Raw genomic sequence first — 25532 nt, forward strand, 5'->3', positions numbered from 1 at the left:
TGCAGAGGTGGGGAGGATGCGTGCGGAAGCTTAATTTCTGCAGTAGGGTTTGAGTACAACCCCCTCAAAGCCTGGAGAAAGGGGCCTTTTATTCCAATATGTTCTAGCACTTGAAACATGAAGGGCCAGCTGAGGCGATCAAACGCCTTCTCAGCGTCTAGACTAAGAATCAGGGCCTGGTCATTTTGTTTGTTGACTATATCAATAAGATCAATTGTTCTCCTCGTGTTGTCGCCACCCTGACGCCCCGGCACAAAGCCCACTTGGTCTTTATGGATAACCTGGGGGATCCACTGGATCAGGCGATTGGCCAGCAATTTTGTGAATATTTTCAAATCAGCGTTCAGAAGTGCAATCGGCCTGTAATTAGCACAGTCAGTCGCATCTTTACCCGGCTTAGGGATAAGGGTGATATAGGAGTGAGTAAACGTTGTAGGCATGGGCTCGCCTTGTAAGAACGCATTAAACACTTTTGTCATATGCGGCAACAACACAGGGGAGAAGGTCTGATAATAGAGATACGTGAGTCCATCCGGACCCGGGGATTTCCCGTTGGGCATTCCTTTAATCACTTCCTCTATCTCCTCCGATGCTAATTCTGAGCCAAGTGCCTCAATAGCCTCCAAGGGGAGACCCGGAAGGGAGCAAGAGTTCAAGAAATCTACTAGCAACTTTTTCCTACTGCCCTCGTCCAATGGCAGGGTGTTTGGTAAGGAGTACAGTTTGGCGTAAAATTCTTGAAAACGAGAGGCAATCGCCCTCGGGTCATGCAAAAAGTTGCCCCCAGAATCTCGTATAATATGGGGAATTTGGTGATCTCTTCTCTCCCTCAGTTGCTTCGCCAGGAGTGAATGGTGTTTATTTGCCTGCTCATAGTACCGTTGTTTAGTAAACACCAGCAGTTTCTCTACCTCCTGGGTCTGAACCTCACGCAACTGTTCCCTAACCTCAATTAGCTGTTTAAGCCTTCGCCTTGTTGGTTTGGCCAACAAGGCTGCCTCCTGCTTATCGATTTCCTTTCTTAGCTCTTTCTCTAAATGGGCCCTATTCTTTTTCAACCTGGTCCCCTGCTCAATGCAGTGGCCTCGGAAGACCGCTTTATGAGCTTCCCACATCACCGGAATGGAGGGAATCGACCTCTCGTTAAACTGAAAATACTCCCGCAAGGCCCCATTTAACTCATCTCTGATCAAGGGCTTCTTAAGGAGAGATTCATTCAGGCGCCAGTGACATACCCTCGTTGTAGTGAGGCCCTCTCTAAGCTGCAGGAGGACTGGCGCATGATCTGACCATGATATGTCCCCCACCTCTGCAGTGTGCATCATTCGTAAGAATTGTATATCTCCAAACCAATAATCTATACGAGTATGGGTGCCGTGTGGGGGTGAGTAAAAGGTAAATGAGCGGTCACCTGGGTTGCCCACCCTCCACAAGTCATACAAGGCAAACCTCCTGATAACTCTACGAAATGCGGCTGAGATGGTGTTCTGTGATCTAGTGGTGGGGTTGGGATCAATTGCTAGGCGGTCCATAGTTTCTGAAAAAATGACATTAAAGTCCCCTCCTATCAATAGGGGGGCTGGTGGGAGTTTAGCTAACTTATTCAGAACTTTAGTAATGAATCGAACCTGGGATGTGTTGGGAGCATATATGTTGCACAGGAGTACGGGCGAGCCGAACAATTTGCCCTGGATGATGATAAAGCGGCCCTTGGGGTCCAAAGTCACTGTCTCAGGCACTATAGGGCACGATGTTGAGAACAGGATTGCCACTCCCGCCTTTTTGTTCTCTGTGGACGCCATATAGGAGACCGGGTAAAGATGCTTAGCAAAGTTAAAGTTCCCTGTCACGTCGTAATGCGTTTCCTGCAAAAATACCACATCTGCTCTACTCCTCTTCAGCTCATTAAGCGTGAGTCTTCGCTTGCGAGCTGAGTTGAGCCCTTTTACATTTAGCGTTAGGAGCCGGACCATGATTACCTGATTAGTGTGTACCTCTGTGCCAGACCCGTGGTTTGCTCCTGCGTGTTATGCGCCTTGTCCTAGGGAGGGAGGGGGTGAGAGGAGCTATATGTGGGTTCTCCCCCCAGGCTTCAGTGCAGGCGTGAGGGGGGGTGCCGATGTGTGTACACCTAAGATGTCGGAAACACTAGGGAAGAAGGGTAAGGGATGTGACAAGGGGGGGGACAAAACTTGTATACAACAAGACAGACAATCAAAACAGATAAGAATCCAAGTAAGAAAATAACAAGAAAACAAGAATGACTTCTCAAGTCTATAACCAGGGAGAGGAGATCTCCTGACCCTGGTGCAGGCCTACCCAGCCGGTCTGCCCCTGAAGTAGGGGAGTATAGTCGGCTGGTCTGGATTCACCGCCCCCCAAATAATCCCCAATCTGGAGTTAGGGAGCAGGATCCAGAAAAGACCCACCTAGTGGGGAAAACGTGGTATTGTAACCCTGGAAAGGGGAGGAAGAGATTCTTCTCTGCCAGTACAATACTATACTAGCTGGAATACTTTGATTTATCACAAACTATCTAGAAAATCCGGGTAGTAACCCCGGTGCCTTTTATGCACATTACTGACTAAAGGTTCTGAGGGGGGAAAGGGTATCTTGAACATAAGCAAACATAAACAGGCATAAGACCCCTATTAAACTGTAAAGGATATATGTCTAGCAGGCGTTCTTCTTTAATCATAAGAGTCCTGGGATGGAGCTCTAGCTCGTGATCTTCGTCTCTTTTGTTGCGGCTGGCTCTTATATTGCTGCTGGCGTAACTGGTGGGGGGGAGCCCCCCAGTCGTCAAGTCGTGGAGTCGGAATGTTCCAGATGCCACAAAATTCCTGAAGCTCCTCAATCACAGTAAGCGTGGCTGTAATTCCATCTTTGGTGGCCGACAGGGCAAATGGGAAGTTCCAGCGGTAAGAGATGCCGTTCTCACGTAAAATGTCCAACAACGGCCGTAGAACCCGCCTCTTCTGGAGTGTGATTCCAGAGAGATCTTGGTAAAGCTGTATGGCATCTCCATTGAAATTGAAGTTCTTATTTTTCCTCGCGGCAGACATAATGCGCTCCTTCAGTCCAAAGTCGTGCACACAACAGATGACATCCCGTGGGTTTCCTCCCAGTGTTTTAGGCCTCAAGGCTCTATGAGCTCTGTCAAGCTTCACCTGCGTTTCCGGTTCTCCTAGTAATGTTGAGAAGAGTGCTTGCAGTGTAGTGCTTATATCCTCCTTGCCCTCCACCTCTGGTATGCCCCTCACCCTAATGTTGTTGCGTCTTCCTCTGTTATCAAGATCTTCCAAGTGCCTGGCCATGTCTTGTAGTGCGACAGATTGGGAGTGTAAAGTATGTTGCGTATGTGAGATCTGACGCCTTGAGTCTGCCTGTGCAGTTTCCAGCTCATCAATTTTCTGCGTCATGCACTGAATATCACGCCGTACCTCTGAAATTTCAGACTTGAACGCCTCTTTAACTTCAGTTATCAGCGATTTAAAGTCCTCTTTAGTAGGCAAATTCTGGAGATGGGCATGCCAGTACGGTGCCGGGGCTGATGGCCTCATTTCTGTGTCATAGTGCTCAGGTGATGACGCCCACTCTGGGGAAGGTGCTGCATATCGGGTGAGGGTGGGGGTAGCACCCAGCTCTTCTTCTTGTTCTCCTGACCTGGGGATATACGGGGTGCCCGGGACAAATTCTCTCGGCAGTTGGGGGGATCGTAGAGGAAGATCCCTAGAGTGTTCCCCCAGTCCTCCATCTTCCTGGCCAGAGCCTGGTTCAGTCTCCTGGGGCTGTATCTGGGGTGCGGTGATAGCCTCTGACTGAGGGGGCTTCACCCCCCCAGGTTTGTGCTGTGGGGCTTCCTGGGCTGTGTCTGGTGTTGGGGCCACTTTATTATGGCGCTGCTGCGCCGTTGTATTCTGGCGCTGATGCGCCGCTATGTTTAGGCGCTGCTGCGCCGCTTCGTTTTGGCGCTGCTGCGCTGTAGGGGAGCCGCGCTGTCCTTTATGCTGAGGGCTAAGATGGCGGCTTGGCGCGGCCTGTGACGGGCCAGCCGAGCCTTTGCAGCCCGCATGTGCCGGCGGCGCCGCGGAGGTCGCCGCGGATCCTCGTCTCCCCGCTGCTGGTATCGGGGCCATAGCTGGCGCTTTAGGAGATTGCGGTGAGTCACCTTTTGATTTGTCAGGTCTCCCGGCTGCACGTGGGCCCGCTCCGGTCGTAGCTGCGGACCTCAGGAAGAAGCGGGTGAGCGGCGTTTCGCTTGTCCGCCCGGTGTCTCGGGGTCTTGGGTGCTTTGCTCCCCTTCTGGGGGTCTTTTTTGCCTTTGGGGCCAGGATAGTTCCCCTCCTTTGAGCTTAATTAGGCACCGGGGCTGCGGAGCTCCGTTAGTGTGCGGCCATCCTGTCCAGAGTCCAAGCCACGCCCCCTCAATGGGACATTTTAAGACACAGAGGGAAAGGAAAGAATGGGAGTATAAATTAATGAGGAGATTCAACACCTTACAAAGTGGTCTTAACATTCATGCCAGCTTCATGAGCTCCTACCTCTGACCTAGAGGCCACAAGCAGATAAGAGCCAGGGCTCTTTTGTCTCACCTCACAAATTTTTAGTGTGTTTATTGTTGTCCTGTCCTAAATAAAATGTCCCTGTATTTATCATCCTGTTGTTGTAAAGTTTTTTTAACCCCTTAATGACCATTTCCCGTTTCGGAGGTCACCGCCGGTTATAACTGTTTTTATATTTCGATAGATCGGGCATTTTGGAACGCGGCGATACCAAATTTTTTGTGATTTTTACTGTTATATATTATATATATATATATATATATATATATATATATATATATATATCGTATATACTCGTGTATAAGCCGAGTTTTTCAGCACAAAAAATGTGTATAAGCCGAGGGGACGTTTTACAGCACGAGTCTATTACCCCAAAAAAATTACCCACTTAAAAAAATAAAATTAAATACTCACCCTCCGATGTCAGCGCGGCTCCCCGATGTCGGCACGGCTTACCGATGTCCCCAATGTCAGCGCGTCCCATCTTCTTTCTTCTCCGCGGCTCCTCTTCTCTCTTCTATCATCTTCTATCGCATACTATGACGTCAGCAGCGGCCGCGTCATAGTATGCGCCTGCTAGAAGAAAACATGGGCGCGGGAAGAGAGAAGAGGAGCCGCGGAGAGGAAAGAAGACGGGACGCGCTGACATCGGGGACATCGGTAAGTCGCGCCGACATTGGAGGGTGAGTATTTAAGTTTATTTTTTTAAGGGCCGTGGGGGCAGGCTGTATACTACTAGGGGCAGGCTGTATACTACTAGGGGCAGGCTGTATACTACTAGGGGCTGCTGTATACTACATGGGGGCTGCTGTATACTACATGGGGGCTGCTGTATACTACAGGGGGGCTGCTGTATACTACTGGGGGCTGCTGTATACTACAGGGGGGCTGCTGTATACTACTAGGGGCTTGCTGTACACTACTAGGGGCTTGCTGTATACTACAGGGGGTTGCTGTATACTACAGGGGGGCTGCTGTATACTACAGGGGGCTGCTGTATACTACTAGGGGCTGCTGTATACTACTAGGGGCTGCTGTATACTACTAGGGGCTTGCTGTATACTACATGGGGCTGCTGTATACTACTAGGGGCTTGCTGTATACTACATGGGGGCTGCTGTATACTACTAGGGGCTTGCTGTATACTACAGGGGGGCTGCTGTATACTACTGGGGCTGCTGTATACTACTAGGGGCTGCTGTATTCTTCTGGGGGCTGGCAGGCTGTATACTACTGGGGGGGTTTGACCAATGCATTTCCCACCCTCGGCTTATACTCGAGTCAGTAGTTTTTCCCAGTTTTTGGTGGTAAAATTAGGGGTCTCGGCTTATACTCGGGTCGGCTTATACTCGAGTATATACGGTATATATATTATATTTTATATTAGTTCTGGGGAAAGGGGGGTGATTTGAATTTTTAATATTTTATTAATTTTTTGCATTTTTTAAACTTTTTTTTTCACAATTTCTTAGACCCTCTAGGGTACTTTAACCCTAGATGGCAGATCTTTACTACCATAAACTGCAATACAACTTTATTGCAGTATATGGAGTTTTTGAATGTGATTCGTTACAATGAGCCACTGGCTCATTGTAACAAATATGCAGAAACCATTCAGCCTCGGGTCTCACGAAGACCCAAGGCTGTCATGGCAACCGATCACCGTCCCCGATGGCATTCGGGGGAGCGATGATCGGAGGTAACATGGCGGCAGAGAAGAGGCTAACACCCGCGATCGGTGCAAGCACCGACCGCGGGTGATGGCAATGGGTCTTTGCTGCAATACACCTCTTCATACACCCTTCATAGCTCTGCAGTGGATATATCTGTCGCAGAGCATGAAGGGGTTAAAAAAATGTAAAAAATGAAAAAAAAATTAAAAACTAAAAGTTTAAATCATCTCCCTTTCCTAAGAACTGCTATAAAAATAAACCAAAAAAATCATAAACATGTTAGGTATCGCTGCATCCCAAAGGTCGCTCAAATGTCTGAATTGCCTCTTTTCCGTGACAGACTCATTGGGGCAGATTTACTTACCCGGTCCATTCGCGATCCAGCGGCGCGTTCTCTGCGGTGGATTCGGGTCCATCCGGGATTAGTTCCTCCGACATCCACCAGGTGGCGCTGCTGCGCTGAAGTTCCCCGAGGCCGCCGAAATGCACTGAAGTACACCTGCCTATTCCTGCTGAAGGTAAGCGCGAGTCCCGCGACACTTTTTATTTTTTTTAAATGCAGCGTTTTTTCTGAATCCGTCGGGTTTTCGTTCGGCCACGCCCCCCTGATTTCCGTCGCATGCATGCCAGCGTCGATGCGCCACAATCCGATCGCATGCGCCAAAATACCGGGGCAATTCAGGGAAAATCGGCGCAAATCGGAAATATTCGGGGAACCGCGAATCGGGCCCTTAGTAAATGACCCCCATTATCCTGAATTTTAGAATAGTTTTTTCAGCAAAACCACTCAGCTCAGGATTAAACAAGATATATTTCTGCATCAGTGTAGCTACAACATTCTCAAGGTATGTTTGGTTCATAATGCATAAAAACAAATGGTAAATGTTCTTTCATTTTAAAAAATCTATTAAAACCTCTAAAATTTTTTATCCCTGTCATCATACCACCCCAGAAAGTACTGTGCCAGTGTCTTTTGGTCTGCAAAGTAAAATCCATAAAAACAGTGCGGACAAGAACCTGCCACAAGGAAGTACAATGTGTTATGCTGAGAACAAGCCCTCTTATTTACGACTAATTAAAAAAAAAGAAGGGAAGAAAAAATCGAAACAGAAAGCCATAGAAGGCCATTGGTGGCAAGGAGTTAAACAATCTGCAATTATGAATAGAAAGATATATGTGTCATTAAAAAAACTTTAATATAAAATATGAATTATGATCCCACATTGGAGTTAGTTACTCTTATAGTGTCTTTTTGCTGAGCGTAACCTGCACTACAGAACTTCGCCCCCCTTGAAGCAAATCATCTCTTTTTATTGCTCCCATAATGTACTTAGCTTATTAAATGATGTGACTTTTATTGCCATTTACAAATCCCCGAGCCAAATGCTGCTTAAATCTTGTGGCTAATGGTGTCATCATAAAGCCTTGATCTTCTGATTAATACCCGCTCTCATTTATATTCCATACAGGAGGATCATTCGGCTTCTTGGAGACTTTTTGCAAGGTTACACTATATTAACCACACGGGAGAAGGAAAACTCATTTTCTTGGCAATGTCTTGGCTGGATTTATGGTAATTTTGACCTCTTTTCGGTGTATGACTCCATTCAGCAGATTCTAAAATCAGACTTAATGGTTGTTAGAAAATTATTAATACAAAAACTAATTTGGGATTTAAGGATAACATCAGCAGCCTGTCATGTCCCAAGCAATGCTTTGAACAGACCTTGAGCAATAAGGATGTAGCCAAGAATTACACCGCCATATGTTCTAGTGTCTTCTGTGACTACAATAAAATTGACAAACACAGGAAGGAGGTTAAAGGTGGTAAGATGACTCTTTTTACGGGCACAATCATACCAGAGGGAATAGTAAAATATAAAAACATACCTAACATTGAGAAGCGAGAGCTTGGCTTGGATCTGAGCAGAAAATGTCTGTGGATACTTATAAAAAAAATCTCCTCCAAAGACATGTGAAAATGAGCAAAGATGAGTCAGATTTTGCCTGTCACTACAGACACCCCTATTTTAGGTTCCATACTCGTTTGTATATACACTTGTATCATATTTTATGTTCTTATTCAGTAAATAATCATTTTCTATATGCCTAATTTTAATAGTGTATATTATGCAATAGCATACTTTTAGATATTTACATATATTTGAGATGTACATGAGCGTAATGAGAGCAATTTTTATTATTAGATTAGTCTATTATATATCAGTAAAGAGAGGTACATATATTCACTATAATGTACCTCTTAACCCATGGCCAGATGGAAGAAATGAAGGATAGATTAACAAGTGCTGCGTTACACATTAATCTATATAAGCAAGTCCAATGACTCTGTTCTATTCCCCAATGAAGAAAGCCGACGCTTTCGAAATGTGTAAAAACTTTTTGGACCTTTTTGGTCTCCGTACTCAAGTGACGTCACTCGAGCGGCAACACAGGAGGTTCTACTACTGGCCGATACAGCCTCCTGCAGTTATAGCGAGACACATTTTATGTCCTCCCATAACAAATTAGCGATCTTTCCACAAATCGGAAGAATGTGATACCCTGACACAAGCAACTTAATAGAAGCAACAAGCAGGATCAGCAGGAACCAGTCTGGTCTTATATACAGGTACAAAGGCATCCAGTTTCAGTATATCGTTATCTGGGCTTTTGGTTTAGTACACTTCTACACATACAGGGCTAATGTGTTAGGTTCTTCCTAATAGACAGGTGGATATAGGTGTCTTCTATGCTATCAAGCGTATCCAACAGCCAACTTGTACCCCCTGAATCCAACGCACATGTGTAGTACATACATCCTTGCATGATAGACAAACCAACTTTAATCCTGAGTCAGCACAGGTGATCATCACATTTTTTTCTGTTCTTTCTGCATGAACCCCTTCCATTTCCCTCACTCTGTGGAGCGCCTGTGATCACTATTATCCTACATAATATTCTGGTAAATGGAAATTTACCATCAAAATTAAAAACGAGTTTTGCACCAGAAAAAAAAAAAATATTGTTAAAACTTTGCTTTTATTAACAATAATATGGATTGGCGCACAAAACATAGAGAAATCCGGTATTGATTTGCACCCCCAAGTTTTTATCTAAGCTATTGCTAATGAAGGCGAATCTTCCATTAAAATCCAGAATGATAAACCAGGGGCACTTACTAATCCATGCAGGATTTCTCTTTGTGGTGTGCGCCAATCCATGTTATTGTTAATAAAAGTGAAGTTTTTTTTAAATCAAATATTTATATTAAACAGTTTTCATTTTTTCTGACATAATAGGTACAAGACAGGAAAGAAAAAACAAACTTCAATTTACATAAAACATACACAACCCCCCCCCCCCCAACAGTGCAGGTAGCGCTACATGGTAGGATATACAAGCATATATAGTGCAGTTCTGAATACGGCACGGGAAAGACAGTGCTCACGGGTGGACATATAAGTAAGTCATATCCATATTTTAGAACACAAGGATCACTATTCACTGGCCTATGGCCGACAGACGGTAGAGTTTCACTCTAATTCAGGAGCACCCTACTTGGCAGGTCTGGCGTATCTATCCATCTAACCCACAGTTTCTCAAATTTCAGACATATCCTAGGGTCTGGCTCAAGGCCAACCGAAAAAAGGGAAGTTTTAGCAATAATTTTTTTTCTGGTGCAAAACTCTTCCACCGCTTTGCAAATCTATTTTAATGTTTTGCCTCTGTTTCCTTGTTCCGTGCAGTGGCACACTTCTACAAAACCCAAACCCCGGAAGCAGGGAGCTGGAAACATTCTTTCTTTTATGTTGTTTTTTTGAATATACAGGGGGTTATTTATCATACACTAGCGTATGATAACGTCACGGCCTCTACAGCCCGAAACATCAACAGGCTCCAGCCTTCCTGCAGCGTTTTTTTCTATGCCAGGTCCTACCTCTCATAGAAATATTCCATAGCATGCGAACTCTCACCTTTGAAAGTTTGCTTGGTGCTGCTTGTGTACAGGTGCAAAGCAGGAACGCCCTGCGTCGGCCCCCTACGCCACCGTCCTGACCTTCGCTTTACGCCCCTCCACACCCCCTTGGCGTGTAGCTGCATAAAGGAGGAATTACTTGCAAGTGCTGTCGGATCACTTCTAGCCACTTTTCTGGTATAGAAGCTCTGATAAATATCTCTGCAGTTTGTATTTGCTCTTCCCATTATAAAGTTTTAGATAAAATATCAAAAATAAAACTCAGAAAATCACAGAAAATGTGTATAAATTATATAAATTTATATAAATTTTAGCAGGGGGACCTTGCAGGCACCACTATGGCATAATATGTTACCAATGGTTTTCTTGGTGACTGAGGTCACAGCTGCCTTGAGCTCATTAACAAGATCCCCACAAGAATTACAAGAAGGTGATTTCTCACCTTCCTCATGATCAAAGATACCCCACAAGGTGAGATTTTGCCTGGTGCCCTAGATTGATGTTTTTTTGTATTTCTTCCATTTTATTGCTATTGCACCCTCAGTTCTCTCCTTCTCACCCAGCATCTTCTGGTTTTATAGCCCATTCCAGTGCAGGTCTATTATCTTGTCCCTGACATCCTTAGACAGCTCTTTGGTCTTGCCTATGATATCGAGGTTACAGTCTGACTGATTGAGTCTGTGGACCTCAATCTATTATACAGGTGACTATATAAGACCCTGTTGGTAATGTGGGTAACAAGTAGATTAGGAGCAAATAACTGGTCTGTAGGAGCCAGAACCCTTAATGGTTTGTAGAGGAGGAAATACTTATTTCTCACTGGAAAATGCTAATAAATTTATATTATTTATACAATGTGATATTCTGGAATTTATTTTTGATATTCCATCTCTCAATGCTAGACTGTTTATGTCTTTGTCAGGGGCCAAACTTACAAAATCAGCCAGGGATCAAATAATTATTTCTTTCACTGTATAATAGTTGCATATTACATGTAATAACAATGATGAATCATATTCACATTCTGCTAAGTGTTTGATGTGCAGTGCATTGATTTTCCGCGTAGAAATGTAGGAGTAGTTAGTCAAGTGGATGTTATCTAGAGGTGGAGTGACCCCGACAGTCATTAGATAGATGGAGAATTTCCAAGGCAGCACAGTGAAAACACTAAAATGGGGGCCCGTGGGGTGCAAAGCCGACAGATTCCGGTACTGACCTCTTGGTAGTAGGAATAGAAAATAAGGCAAAACTCTAAGTCCAATACAGAATTAATTGGATACTTTTCCATGAGTGTCAGTATGACAAAGGTGTGCAGACATCGAAGCATTGCTGCTCCTGGAATAAAGTCTCTCCTTAATTTTACATTGGACCTGTAGTGCTCCTATTCCTAGGCAGATAGATATATACAATGCACTAGAGCACTGTCCGATAAATACAAGAGAAAAGGTGCCTGCTGTCAGAGTATGGCAAAAACTCCACATCCAATCAAAATATAATACAAAAATAGACGGTAGTCCAAGGTGGTGAGAACAGGTGGCTTCATGAAAGGCTTCGGTGATGGAGGCTGAATGTAGCACTGGTATAAATCCAGCTTGGGGTGCTGCTGCTTACTTTTTAGATAAGTAGATAGAAAAATATTTTGACAAAACATATCATATAAAATCAAAAAAACCACCTTCACATTCTGTCCCTCCAACGGGGTTAATTTTGGTTACGACAATTAGACACTTTGATTCCCTTTGATGAGGAAAGTGAAACAATTTCATATGATTCGTTCACATCGTCTAATGTTCTCATTTATTTTTCCTATCACTGGCCACTATATAAAGCCCTAAATGGAAATCAATATTTGAAACAATATAAGCAAGTTTTTTTTTTAAATGTTGCTGCTTGTAAATGCTTATTTTATATATTATTATTTCAAAAATCCGTTTTATCCCTTTTTTGATTTTGTTATTTTAACAGAACACGTATGTGACCTATTTAGAATGAACCATAAGGTCTTCTCTCCGTTCTGCAATATTGAGAGGAAATGAAATAGAAAACCTACTGAAATCATCTTAAGTTGTCCAGCGATTTTTATTGATTTAGTTCAGAGATGGAATTAGTAGTTTTGAAGTGTGGTTGCCATTTAATTCCAGGACAAAAGACACATGCTAGATCTCTTGTTTGCCTGCTCGTATTCCTCCTCTGCTATTCTGCTGCCGGCCTCATACACCTATTTACCGCTAATTAGACTGTGCACTGTACAGAGCTGCATTAGTCCCACTCAGCTCCCCAGTCAATACTGTAGCCGTTCCCATTTCCCGGTCTTTTGCTGGATGAAAAAAAAAACTATTACAAGGGGATGAACAATAAGAACAAAATGATCCAGCTTTTATGTAATTGTGAACCTATTTATCCCCGGTACATTCCAGAAGCAGTCAATTTTTTTTCCCCCAATGTAGTTTTCAGGCCGAGCTCATTACGTATGCAACATGCGTCCCACATTTAGCATAATCTGATTGGTAATTGTTATTGTGTAAAATCTCTTTGTGAAACACATTCATATCTTTTACTCAGTTCTCAGGGTAAAAAAAAACCTACTTATTATAAAGGATCCGCACTCATTCTCCTGCCCTAATGTCTCTATTACCTATTATCGGTTTGGCATTTATTATAATTATCTCATTACACATGCAATTTCATCTTGGCATCTCATTAAAATTGCAATAATTATTTAATCACTTTTAGCCTGATGCAAACAATGTCCCACATAAATTGGGTCTAAGTGAAAAGGCCATTGGGGTTAAAGCATTAGCAGTGCCGATGCTTGCCTATGAATCCGAGCCATGGAGCGCGGCCCGCCTAAGGAAAGCAGCGCTGTAAGATTATGAGCAGTTAATGTGAGCACAAGTGGCATGGATTGAAGAGTACAGATAGGCCCATTTTATATCCGAATCCTGCCTCAATTACTTCCCTTGAATACAAGCCTCATTCTTTCAGTAGACAATGTTCTTTTCAATACAAATGAAATGTTATTTTCTGCTACAATTATCTATTTTGCTATAGGATTACAAATGGAAGCTAATGAATATCGCATAGTATAAAAATGATGGTTGTGGAAGAGCTAAATGGCTTAAATGTACTTTGGATACAAGTGATATCATCACTTATCTGATGTTATGAAGTTCTTGGCCAACAAAGGACAAGACAACAAAAAGCAAAAGGAAAATGAAAGGACAAATATACTAAGGATTACCATTTACGAAAAGGTTATCTTCAACAAACAACCCTTGATATTTGCCTTTCCTTGTTAGGGAACACAGATGTGTCTTCCATGTAGAACATACATGAGGGACACAGTAAGGTCTATGGTATAGGAGAGCCACAAGATACCAATTACACATAATGGTTTCAATTTCAAGGTCCTTCATTCAAGAGTGGCCGGAGGAAGAAGTTCTAAGTTTAAGAGAATACAGATGTCTCTTCCATGTGGAACATACATGAGGAACATAGTCAGGCCTATGGAATAGAAGAGCCACAGGATACCTATTAGACATAATGGGGGATATTTATCATACGCCAGTGCTGAAGCCTCTTGATGTATCAGGCGGGGACTTGCACAGCTTTTATTTCTACGACAGGCCATGCCTGGCGTACAATTAGACACAGCGGGTGAATTTTCACATGTGAAAAGTTGCTGGCTGGAGCAAGTGCACAGGTGTGGGGACATTAACGCCTCATGCCGGCCCATTCCCGGCCGCGCCCTCCGCACGGCCAGCTGTGCCCCTCCCCCCTTCACGCCCCACTGGCGTGAACGTGGCAGATTAGAGTAAATAATCGCAAGTGTTAGCAATAAGCAAGTGTTAGCAATGGCGCAGAGGCCCTGATAAATATGCTCCAATGGGTTCAATTTCAATGTTTTTCATTTCCTCCAAGGAAGAAGTTTGAATGGAAAATAGTTTTTTCACACGGCAGTATTTGCGAGGCAAATATTTCCATAATACTTTCTCTGCGCTCGGCCATCAAAAATGGACCATGTGATGGTTGGATTTCATGGACCCAGCACAGTGCTGGGGAGAGAACTACTTGCATCATAAAGAAATAAGATGCCAGGAGTCCCTGCTTACCGGTGGAAAAGCAGCACTGGTGTTTTCAGTATAATACAAGGCCCATCCCCGATACTATAATAGCACACAATGGGGCACATTTGCTAAGAATGTAGGAAACTGCACTAAAAACGCTCTGCCTGTGTATAATGCTGGGTGTGTCAGAAATCCTGAATCTGTCGCTTCCCTGCACTGGCCCGACAGAGTGCACAAACTTTTTTGTGGTGCACCCTTAACATAGCGCGTCCAACAGACTTTTCATCTTAAATCACGGACCCACTGAGCACCGGGACGCCCCCTAATTTGTTTTGCATGGTGCCTAGTGCAGCTGTGTCACAAAACGGTTGCATGAAACACAATTGTGGTGCGGACACTTATTAAATACCTGTGCAAGCAGTTTACACTTAAAACAACGTGCACAAAGCCCTTAGTAATTGTCCCCCAAAAAGGCCATTTTTGCCATTTTGAAAGACATACTAATTGTAAAAAAAAAGTGATCAATAGCTCATATAGTCCCACATATGGTATCAATGTAAAAATGTTATTATACCCTGCAACAGCTACATACGTCAACATAGGAGTTATTAACATCAAAACATGACAAAATTAAGTTTTTTTTATTTTACAAGAGGTTTTAATTTTTTAAAACCTATTAAAACCGAATGAAACCTATATAAAGTTGGAATCTTCATTTTGCCATCTTCTGGCGCTAATAACTTTCTCATACTTAACTGTACAGAGCTTATGTTTTCTTTGCTACCATTTTGAGGACTGTACGACCTTTTGATCACTTTTTATAAAAAAATTTATACATTGCAAAATACCTAACATGTTTAGGATTTTTACTGTTTCTTTTTATATCAGGTTTCCGGCATCCAGGAACATCAGTACCTCTCCTGATGTCTGGTGAATTATCTTGATCACAGCAGAGGGGGCATTCTGAGTTAAGCAGAGCTAGAACTCTCCAACTCCATGGGGTTCATTTATCTTTATTTTTATTCCTGTCTTTTTTTTTTTTAGATATTTTTAGGTGCATTTTTGCAGCTTTTGGGGACATTGTGCACTGAAGTCCGCCGGACAATTGTTTTTCGACATTTATCTTCTATTCCAGATGTGCTAAATGTTGCATTTGACACTAAAACTCCAGATGAAACCATACGTAAGGAAAACTTAGAAAATGTAAAGAAGTGACTTGAGACATTTGTGCCACATTTTTGAGAGATCTGTAGCAAATGTCTCAAAAAGATCTCTGAAAATAAAACCATTTAACACAAGGAAAAAGTGAGATTGGGCCCCGAAGCAAACATGATCTGGAAGGTGTTAACTTGTTCCCCTACTATATGGTAGTGTTTCTTAAGTCAATCTCTGCAGACTGGTTCCTGTTAAGTTGTACAGCAAGGGCCTTGACTGTGCTGTTATAATATCTAGCCAGGTACCTGTGTGATGTCACATGACCATGGACCTGTTTTTATCCATAAAAAGTAACCAATAAAGCTTTCTATAGAATGTGAACAAAAATCATTTAAAGGCTAAGTGCCATATTAATTTTTTTCTGGTTATGCTGTAGGCCGAGTATAGTGTATCTATGCTGCAATGTTTTATTTCACCTTCTGGTAATAGTTTCCCTTGTAAAGGCATTTGAATCCATTCACTCAGTATAGCCTGCTCCTTCTCAGATTTCTGTTGCTATGGTCAGATCTGTATACCTTCCTGTTAGCTGTATATAGATCCAGTAAATTAAAAAAAACTGTAAAAATCATAAACATGTTAGGTATCGTCCCGTCCCAAAATGTCCTATCTATCAAAATATAATAACTGTTATTTCCAGAATTTAACCCCGTAAAGGAAAATAGCACCCAAAGTCAAATATACCACTTTTTTTGCCATTTTGAAAAATATAAAAAAATTGATAAAAAGTGATCAAAAGGCCATACTGTGCTAAAAATGGTAGCATTGAAAACGTCATCAAAAGGCACAAAAATGACAACACCCACAGCTCTGTACCCCAAAGCATGTAAAAATTTATTAGCGCCAGAAGATGGCAAAATGAATTTCTTTTTTGTACAGGAGGTTTTCATTTTTGCAAATGTATGAAAACATTATAAAACCTATACAAATTTGATATTCCCATGATCGCACCAACTCAAAGAATGAAGTAGACATGTCATTTGGAACGCAGAGTGAAAGCTGTAAAATCCAAGCCCACAAGAAGATGGCGCAAATGCATTTTTTCACCATTTTCACTCCATTTGGAAATTTTTCTTGCTTCCTAGTACAGGCAGTCCCTGGGTTACATACAAGATAGGGTCTGTAGGTATGTTCTTAAGTTGAATTTGCATGTAAATCGAAACTGTATATTTTATAATGGTAGATCCAGACAAAAAATATTTTTGCCCCAGTGACAATTGGAGTTTCAAAATTTTTTGCTGTAATTGGACCAAGGATTATTAATAAAGCTTCATTACAGACACCTTACAGCTGATCATCACAGTCTGGGACTATGCTAAAGCATCCAGAGAGCTTCACCAGAAGTCAAAGGTGGCAGAGGGGTCCGTCTTTAACTATGGGTCGTCAGTAAGTCGGGTGTCCTTAAAGAGAACCCGTCATGCAAAATAACCCCCCTAAACTAAATATATTTTCATAAACTGACATTAGAGAGCATTGTCTCTATCCCTTCATTGTCCCTCTACATGCCTGTAAACCTAAGCAATGAGGTCCTAAAGCTGTATGCAAATGACCTGTGAAATGTCCAATGAAGCATTAGCATATTCAAGCTGTCCACTCTATTCATGAGTGGGAGGTACAGCCACACCCCCAGTGCATGACTGACAGCCTGTATAATGATGTGAGGCTGTATAATGCTGTGCTTCCTGGTGCTGGTGGCCACGCCCCCTGCAGCCTGTGTGTGCATGTATGTGTGTGTGTATAGGAGAGATACAGCAGCTCCAGGCAGCCATGTTACAGCAGAACATGTCAGATTCATGTGTAGCTGATATCTGTGTCTCTCACCTGTATATTAGGAGGATGCAGCATGTCAGCAGATGACATACACACACTAGCCATGCTTTACTATACATTACACACAGACCTGAGCAGGGGGAGGAGAGGGGAGGGAAAACAGGGGTGACATCACTGCCTCTGACCATGTGACCAGCCTCATTTACATGATAAAGAATAGATGATTTTACAATGAATAATGTATGAAATAACTAGATAAAGGCTGGGATGGGATCCTTGTGAGCTGCTCCAACAGGTAGTAGTGACAGGACTAGTGACAGAGACCTGATGACAGGTGTCCTTTAAGTAAGCGACCGCCTGTACATGGCATGGAATAATTTATACCATCACTATGATGTGTAATTTGTTATGCAGAAAACAAGCCCTTATACAGCTCTTATATGGAAAATCAAAAAGTTACAGATTTTTGAAGGTGGAGAGTAAAAAAATGGAAACGCAAAAATGAAAAGGGCCTTGGCGGGAAGGGGTTAAATAAACTATTTGATGTATCGCATCTATTTTTCCTTCATGTTCATCTTCTTTTTCTTTTGTGGTATAGTGCATTTCGATGGGTTGACACTATGGGTGTAGTGCCTATCTCCTTGCAGTGGCCGGGCTTGTCCTGAAGTATCACAAACAGATCAGTGATACATTTGAATCTACATAATATCAAATTGTATTATATAAATAGAACTGCAATGGGTGTACATAAAAGTATATAGAAGATGAATGTACTGTATAATATAGCTCTCAATATAACCATACAGCCCTGGTTTATATGACATAGAATCCCTGTATCTATGTATTCCTATTTATTGTGCTTGAAGAAAATACTTTGTATCACTATGAAAAGCTACTACCATAATGCATGTATGAACATTGAAAGGCATTTTCAGCAATCACCACTCATGGATAAAATTGTGTTTTATATAATACATACAGTATTATCTTTTTTTTCCTTGAAGTGCTTCCCTCTATTCATTATCCATTCCTAATGTTCTAAGAGTTAATATCTACTGAAACATATATCACGAGGCATGCAGACCTATGGAAGAGCACTACAGCGCAGAATGACAGTAGAACAATGTCACCTATTTATTCATATTTCAAATGAACATCTCTGGAGCTCCTTTTATCTTTCTTCTCCTGCTCATGTTAGTGTTTGTTTCAAAATGCTTTGAAGCATTACTGCTTCCCAGAAGGTCAGCGTGCTTGACTGCCAGGAGAGACGAGTACATGAGTAGCTGGGTAATGCATGTTATCACGTCTAGCTATTGACTTGTAAGTAGCACTTACAATCCTTGTCCTAGGGAGGTTCGGGATGATGACACTGGTGACCACAAAAGAGAGTCTTGGACAAAAACGTCCTTTTGGTTTTTTTTTCCAGCTCTTTGTTAAAGATTTCTTAGAAACATAAAATGATTTCAAAGTGTTTTCTTCTACCTTATGCCACTTAGCTCCAGACTCGATTTTAGTTGATAAAGCCTTTCCGAACACAACATGGTATGTATCCATGGAGCGGTAAAGAGACAGTTCACCCCCCCCCCCCCCCATCAGATAGCATTTAGGGTTAGACTAAAATGGAGCCATGCCAGTGCATAAGGTCTTTAAACAATAAGAAAATCTCTACATCTAGAAGTTTCCTATATATGAAGCTGACCCTACACCTTAAATAGAATAGGTAAATGGATATTCCTTCCAGTTTATTCCTACACATTCACACTTGGGGGGTATGTATCATTGGTTTTCCTGGGGTTTTTTGGCGCAAAATAGTCGCATTGAGGTTTCCCACACTAACATGATCTAGAAGCTGTTCAGCTGCTTAACCACATACTGCTAGTGGTTTATTATGCCAATTTCTGATGACAGGTTCCCTTTAACCACTTATTTCCTCTATTTATCTATGGCCAACTACTGCGCTCACTACAGTCAGTTTCCTAAACTACAAGAAGCAGTGGAAAAAAAGTCAAAATGGTGAAGAGGAACTTTGTATCCACAGGCCTATTGTCTATTACAGCTGTAATGAGTAGTCCTCATTCGGTGAAATCCTTTAAAAAAGTCAGTAAAGTTGCCATGTTTCTGCTTACTGCACCTCACATTTAGACGGCTCTTGGTCCATTATTGGAGATTTCGTTAGTAATATTCCCTACATTCACTGTCGCTTCTAAGTATAAATATAGACATAGATAAAGACAAGAGAAGTTGTAAATATGTGCAAAACTTCTGCCCATTTGCTAAATATATTTAAAAAAAACGTGGACAATTCTGCATAAATACAATCTCCTTTATAATGTTATGTAGACAGCCCTACATGATTACTAGATGGATGATTCTTTTCCCCTGAAAAATCCTGAGGATACGTTTTGTCTGGCTGGAGCTTCACCTGGAGGTAAGCCTCACCCCAAACGGGACATCACCTTGAGTAGTGATAATATATACAGTAATGGTGCACCCACAAATTTGAGTTTTAAAATACGACTTGAGTCCCCACTTTTCATATGGGATGGCCAATGACGGCACATTTTGTAAGCTAATAAATCAGATTTACCAAAATCATGCTTAGAAAACATGCCGCAGCCACAACCGGTGCATGGCCCCTAATGGCCTCAATCACTGTTATCATACAGCTTATAGGAAGCAGACACCGGTGGACATCAGCAGATACTAGATGGCTGTCCTTTCCCTTGAGAAACTGAAGTCTGCAGATCCTTGATTCCTGTAAATCTGTTCTCTGCAGCGCACTAGATGCTTTTATCCATGATGCATTCAGGACAAAATGGAAATTCAAATGACTTCAACCTTTAACTCACATCTTTCAACTCAAACAAGAAATCAATGGGGGACATGTATCACTCATATTGCTTTCCTCTTCTTTTTGTGAGACTTTTCGCAATTTTATAAACTTTTTTAGGCGCAGAATCAAGCAGCGTACCAAAGTTATCTGCCTCATGGATTTAGTGCAGTAGCCGTATTTATCTTTGAAGCCCAGATGTTTGTTCACCATGTGCGACTTTTAGGCTCTGAAATTGCCCCATTCTTGAAGCTAATAAGTCCCAGAACAGAGCATGAGAGACCCAGACTTACTACTGTTTAAAAAAAGTTGCACACCACAAAAGTGTCACAAAAGTGGGACTAAACAGGCAACTCATCACATGTATCACAAGGAAAAAACCTAATATACATTGCAAAGATTAAGTAGGCAAACTCCAGAAAACTTGAAAAAGTGTCAGTGAAAAACTATGATACATGTGTCCCAATGTATCTCTAGAAACTTTGCAGAGAAATGGGAATCATATCAGCATAGGAAATGTTGCGTTCTATGAATCGTCTCGGTATAGAGAGCCATACAGGAGACTCTAGGTCCCTGTTGTCTCTGGAGTATGGACAAAGTTCATGTTCCTGGGGAGAATTTGATCTAAGGCTGATCTGTACAAGTTTGAGGTTAATCTTTGGAGAGGTTTCTGGTGTATATTACATTGACTAATGTTGCATATTTTAATCTGTGTCTCAGTCTTTATTTTATATGGAAAATCAATGAATATCACTACAGATTATTCTATTATTACTGGATCCTGGACCAGCTGATGTAAAGAGAATGGCACAACTATAAGCCTTATCTACATACTTAGCTTTCCTTAGTAATATTGTATATATCCACAGAGACTTAAGAAAAGACTGCTAATCCATAATGTTTTATGTCATTCTCATGGATAGATCCACATGTGGAGGTCTTATATCAAGGATCCAGAAAACGTATTACCCTATTTGTTGCTGCTGTGTTACTGCTCACTTTTATATCAGGGCCACTCCCTGCTCTTGTTCTGCTTTCTACATCTTTCTCATTTTCTGGTTCTCCATTTTCTTGATCTAACTTTTACCAGACCATGTTTTTTTTCAGATATTCTGTGTATTAACTTGATCAAAAAGCTTTGGTTTTATCTTGGAGAGGAATGTGTTAGTGGTATAGCTGCCAATCCCCATATAGAATGCTGGATCATTCAATAAGCATACAACTGCATGAGGGAGATCTACAGCTCTCTAAGGTGTAAGGGCAGTATTATGTTTTTCATCCATTCATTCTTTGTTTCATTATTCCTATTCATTCTTACGAGACATAAGACCACTTCTTCAGCATTGGTACTTCCATTTTTCGTATGTGTAAATCCGCTTTCACTCCAGCTATGGTATTCTGGTCAGATTATCATTAGCATAATTTAAAAAGATGATTATTGTTGTTATTTCTATATAGAAGACAGGAGTGGTTAAGACCGCCATAGGCCCTGGGCGGTGTGAGTATTATAGCCCCTTATAAGTCTGTAATTCACTTCTTACATATGGTACTACAATCAAGCTTCTTGGGGAATGGAGGATGTGTCCTTCTTGCCTGCTTTCAGTCTGCGGTTTTAGCCCCTTTGGAAGACCTTCAAAGGTCCTGAAATTGCTCATGTGTATATTGGAAAAAACAAGAATTTCATGGAAGAAAATCCTTCTGGGTATAATATTTGGTTTGTGGTTTGGGTGGCCATAGGCTTGGGCCCCAGGCTACCACCCAACCATAGTGCTTGATTTTAGAATGAAGGAGGGCATGGATAACAAATATGAGAAGACTACCACAGTCATGGTGCCTGGATCTATGAATAGATCACTCTGGGTTATCATGCTTGATTTTAATGGTAGGTGAGGTACTGATATTTACCATCTTTTCACTTTTTCCTATGAAACTGATATGACATATCTGAATTCATCCCTGTATACATATGGAAAGTAATGAATGACTGGCATGTATGGTACTACAACGAATAATAATAGAGTTTGGTTTGAGTCCTCACCTGTAGAGGTCTTGGATAAGTCCTTCTTTAAAACGAGAGCACAGGTTATTCAGCAGACGTTCATGCTGTCCATATAGGCATATGAGATTGGATGCAGGGAAAGGCTTGAGAGATAAGCAGCTTATAGCTTCTACCATACTATACTGATTGATGTGCAGCCGGAAGTAATCGCCATTAAGGGCTTTTCCAGTTATGATTTCCTGTCCCTGAAATGTCAAAGTAAAAAGTACAGTATTGTAAAATATTAATAATAATAATCTGAAGAAATAAGGCAAATTAAAGGGTTTTCCATTGCTATAGCAGTCTGATTAGGATCATTTATGATCTTCTCCCGCTTATCTTTTTAACAGTACAAGACAACTGGCTGCAGGAGTCCCCCCCCCCAACTGCTCTGTCTCCAATCTGGCCTTATCCCACACATCTCCCGGTAGAAAATGGAAATAAAATGTCGAATTATAGAAATAACCTCTGATAAAAGGACAAGGCTCAGCCCATGAGTTGCTTACACCCCTTCCAACCTGCCAAAGTATGTCTGGGTTTTTACCTTGCAAGATACTTTCCTAGTGGCTGCTGCCAAAATACTGATGAATTGCTGCAAGGACCGAGACCAGGGCCGATTCGAGGCTTTTTGCTGGCTGAGGCAAAAATTTAAATAATGCCCACCCTCCACAAGAGTTTAGGTAGGTTCGTTGGGGGCCCGGAATGTGTTAAGCTCCTTGTTAGAGAACAGCAAAAAGTTTATATTAAAGCTATGTGCTCACTGTATTGATAAACAGGACATACAAATACTGGTGGCAATCATGCAGGGGGTCATGGTGTTAAAAAAAAAAAGACAGTAAGCATCTTTTAACTTATTGTATTTGATTAAATCATAAAGAATCCTTTCAGTTTTTATAGCTGAGCTGAAATAAAAATTACCCTAGTTCCATAATTTGCATAATCCATTGTGATGTCACAGAACAAGCAGCAGATCATTCTAGGAAGCCTGTTAGTTCCACACTGCCTAATTTGCATAATCCATTGTGATGTCATCGATGATGTCACAGAAGCGGCCGCCTATAAATAAGGACACGCTGTGACATTTTCTCAGTTGTTCACTGACTTCTCTCGGAGTAACAGTGTCCAGCGCTCTCTCTGCGACTTCACAGTCTACAGAACCTTGTTCTTCACCCAGTGCCCCAACATTGTACGCACCTCTGCATACAATGAGCGGCACATGCCTTTTATTACTGCTCTGCCTGATCCTCTTGGGTCATCTGGAAGCAAGACCATATCCAAGACCCCTGATGGATGAGCAGGCAGATAGTCCTCATCTTGCTACCACAGATGAACCTGACGGCGGGCCCTTTCATCGCTACAAAGTCATCTTGGATCCTGATCTGGGTAACCAGCGCGCGGCAGAATACATCTATAACCGGAACGCCCTCAGAAACAGGATCAAGCAAAGACTAGCCGCTCACCATGGGATAATAACAACACCCCAACAGCGTGTAAGAGACCTCCGCCTATTTAACATCCAGAACAGGCCGCCTCCCCCCCCTCCTAAAAAGAGCGGACTGGAGGAGGTTCTATCAACTATGAAGCAGATAGTGATATTTGTCTTCGTGGCCATAGTCATCTGTGTGATTCTCTGCCTCCGTTACTCCAAAGACATGGTTGATACACATGCTGACAAGATCCCCCTAGACAAAATTCTGGACTTGTACAGCAAATCACAAGAGGCAGATTGATACCATCCACCTGCCATGTAGGCTCCGGATCATCAAGCCTAAAGAAGCAGGTTACCGTCCACCTGTCATATAACATCAAAGACCAAGTGGGAAGAGGCAGGTTACCATCCACCTGCCATGTAACACCTACAGACCAAGCCGGAATAGGCAGGTTACCATCCCCATGGACCACACTCTCCAAGGACGACCAGGATCGGAGCAGTATGCCTCCTACTTCGTTTCCTTAGATGGTGCCATTGCCTGACAGGTGGATGCTATTAGCTAGTTTAGTTTTTTTTATTTTTGCATTTGTTATTTTGGTAGTTAGTGTAGGGACTTGCAAGAGATGAGGCCCCTTGACGTGGGTTGCGAGCTTAACACTTTTCACTGTTTTTAACTTGCTGTATTTTACAATAATGAAAAGTGAACAAAGACCTCATGAAATTTTGGTGCACAAGGGAATGTGAGGTAATATCTATTGCCTTCTTAGCAAATAATTGCAAGCTTCATTGGTGTGTTTGTTTTTTTGTGAAATTCCTTAGTGGAAAACACTGCATGACACAATGGGGCACATTTACTTACCCATCCCTGGCGCGATCCCCGATCTGGAATGTCCGACTATAATGAACTCTGCCGCGATTCACTTAGATCAGGGGTCAGGAACCTTTGTGGCTGAGAGAGCCATGAACGCCACATATTTTAAAATGTTATTCCGTAAGAGCCGTACCATATGCATATCCAGTAGATAGTCTCATTGTCATGGGTGCCCCGATGATCTAGGTCTCGGACCGCAGACACACCCGTGCTCCTCTCCGTGGCAGCGCCCTTTTCCGAGCTCACTCACCTCTCCACGTTCCTGCTCCTGTCCCGGCTGGCCGGCACTTGCAGATTTAAAGGGACAGTGGACCGCCGATTGGCGCCGCCCACTTCCTGGGTTCCAATAAAGACCGGCGGCTCCCACCATTCCCTGTCGGATCTTAGTACTTCATGCTTATGAGGAAGCTTTCCACAGTGTTTCCTTCCCTTGACCTCCCATTGTGACCCCGGACCTGTTCCTGATTCTGCTCCTTTGCTTTGCCAGCCCTGATCTCTTGCTCCATCCCCGACCATGCATCACTGGCGCCTGCCTTGACGGTCTGCCTGTTCCTGGACACAAGACTGCCTAGTGATCCTGTACCTCGACCTTGGAAGCACTATGGACAAGTCGCGCCTGTGGAATGACCTGCTTGTACCACACTGTAGCAAGACCATCCTGCTTCACGGCGGGCTCTGGTGAAGACTGGATGCCACTTAGATTCCTGTCCAAGGTGTCTGCTTACATCATCGTCCACCATGGTCCAAGGAGTTCACTACTCCAAATCCTGACACCCACCACATGCCTCCCAGTAGATAGGTAGTCACAGCACATACTCCCGTAGATAGGTAGCTACAGCACATGCCTCCAAGTAGATGGGTAGCCACAGCACATGCCTCCCAGTAGATGGGTAGCCGCAGCATATGCCTCCAAGTAGATAGGTAGCCACAGCACATGGCCCCTACTATATAGGTAGTCACAGCACATACTCCCAGTAGATAGGTAGTCACAGCACATACTCCCGTAGATAGGTAGCTACAGCACATGCCTCCAAGTAGATGGGTAGCCACAGCACATGCCTCCCAGTAGATGGGTAGCCGCAGCATATGCCTCCA

The 25532-nt window shown here is 42.6% G+C and overlaps 1 protein-coding gene across 2 annotated transcripts in view; it reads right to left on the reverse strand.

Moving 5' to 3' along the window:
* CFAP61 (cilia and flagella associated protein 61) overlaps positions 1-25532 on the reverse strand; it is a 228145-nt gene that overhangs the window by 32596 nt on the left and 170017 nt on the right. The window contains exons 25-26 of one of the 2 annotated variants that reach the window (XM_072140628.1): positions 22135-22340; positions 21981-22052 (exon numbers count right to left, since the gene is read on the reverse strand). In XM_072140628.1, the coding sequence (XP_071996729.1) occupies positions 22019-22052; positions 22135-22340 (240 nt within the window). In that variant the 3' untranslated portion in view covers positions 21981-22018. Of the gene's footprint in view, positions 1-21980; positions 22053-22134; positions 22341-25532 lie in introns of those variants that run through there. The other variant, XM_072140627.1, reaches the window with a different exon arrangement.

The sequence above is a fragment of the Engystomops pustulosus genome, chromosome 3, assembly GCF_040894005.1.
Source record: "Engystomops pustulosus chromosome 3, aEngPut4.maternal, whole genome shotgun sequence".
Taxonomy (NCBI): domain Eukaryota; kingdom Metazoa; phylum Chordata; class Amphibia; order Anura; family Leptodactylidae; genus Engystomops; species Engystomops pustulosus.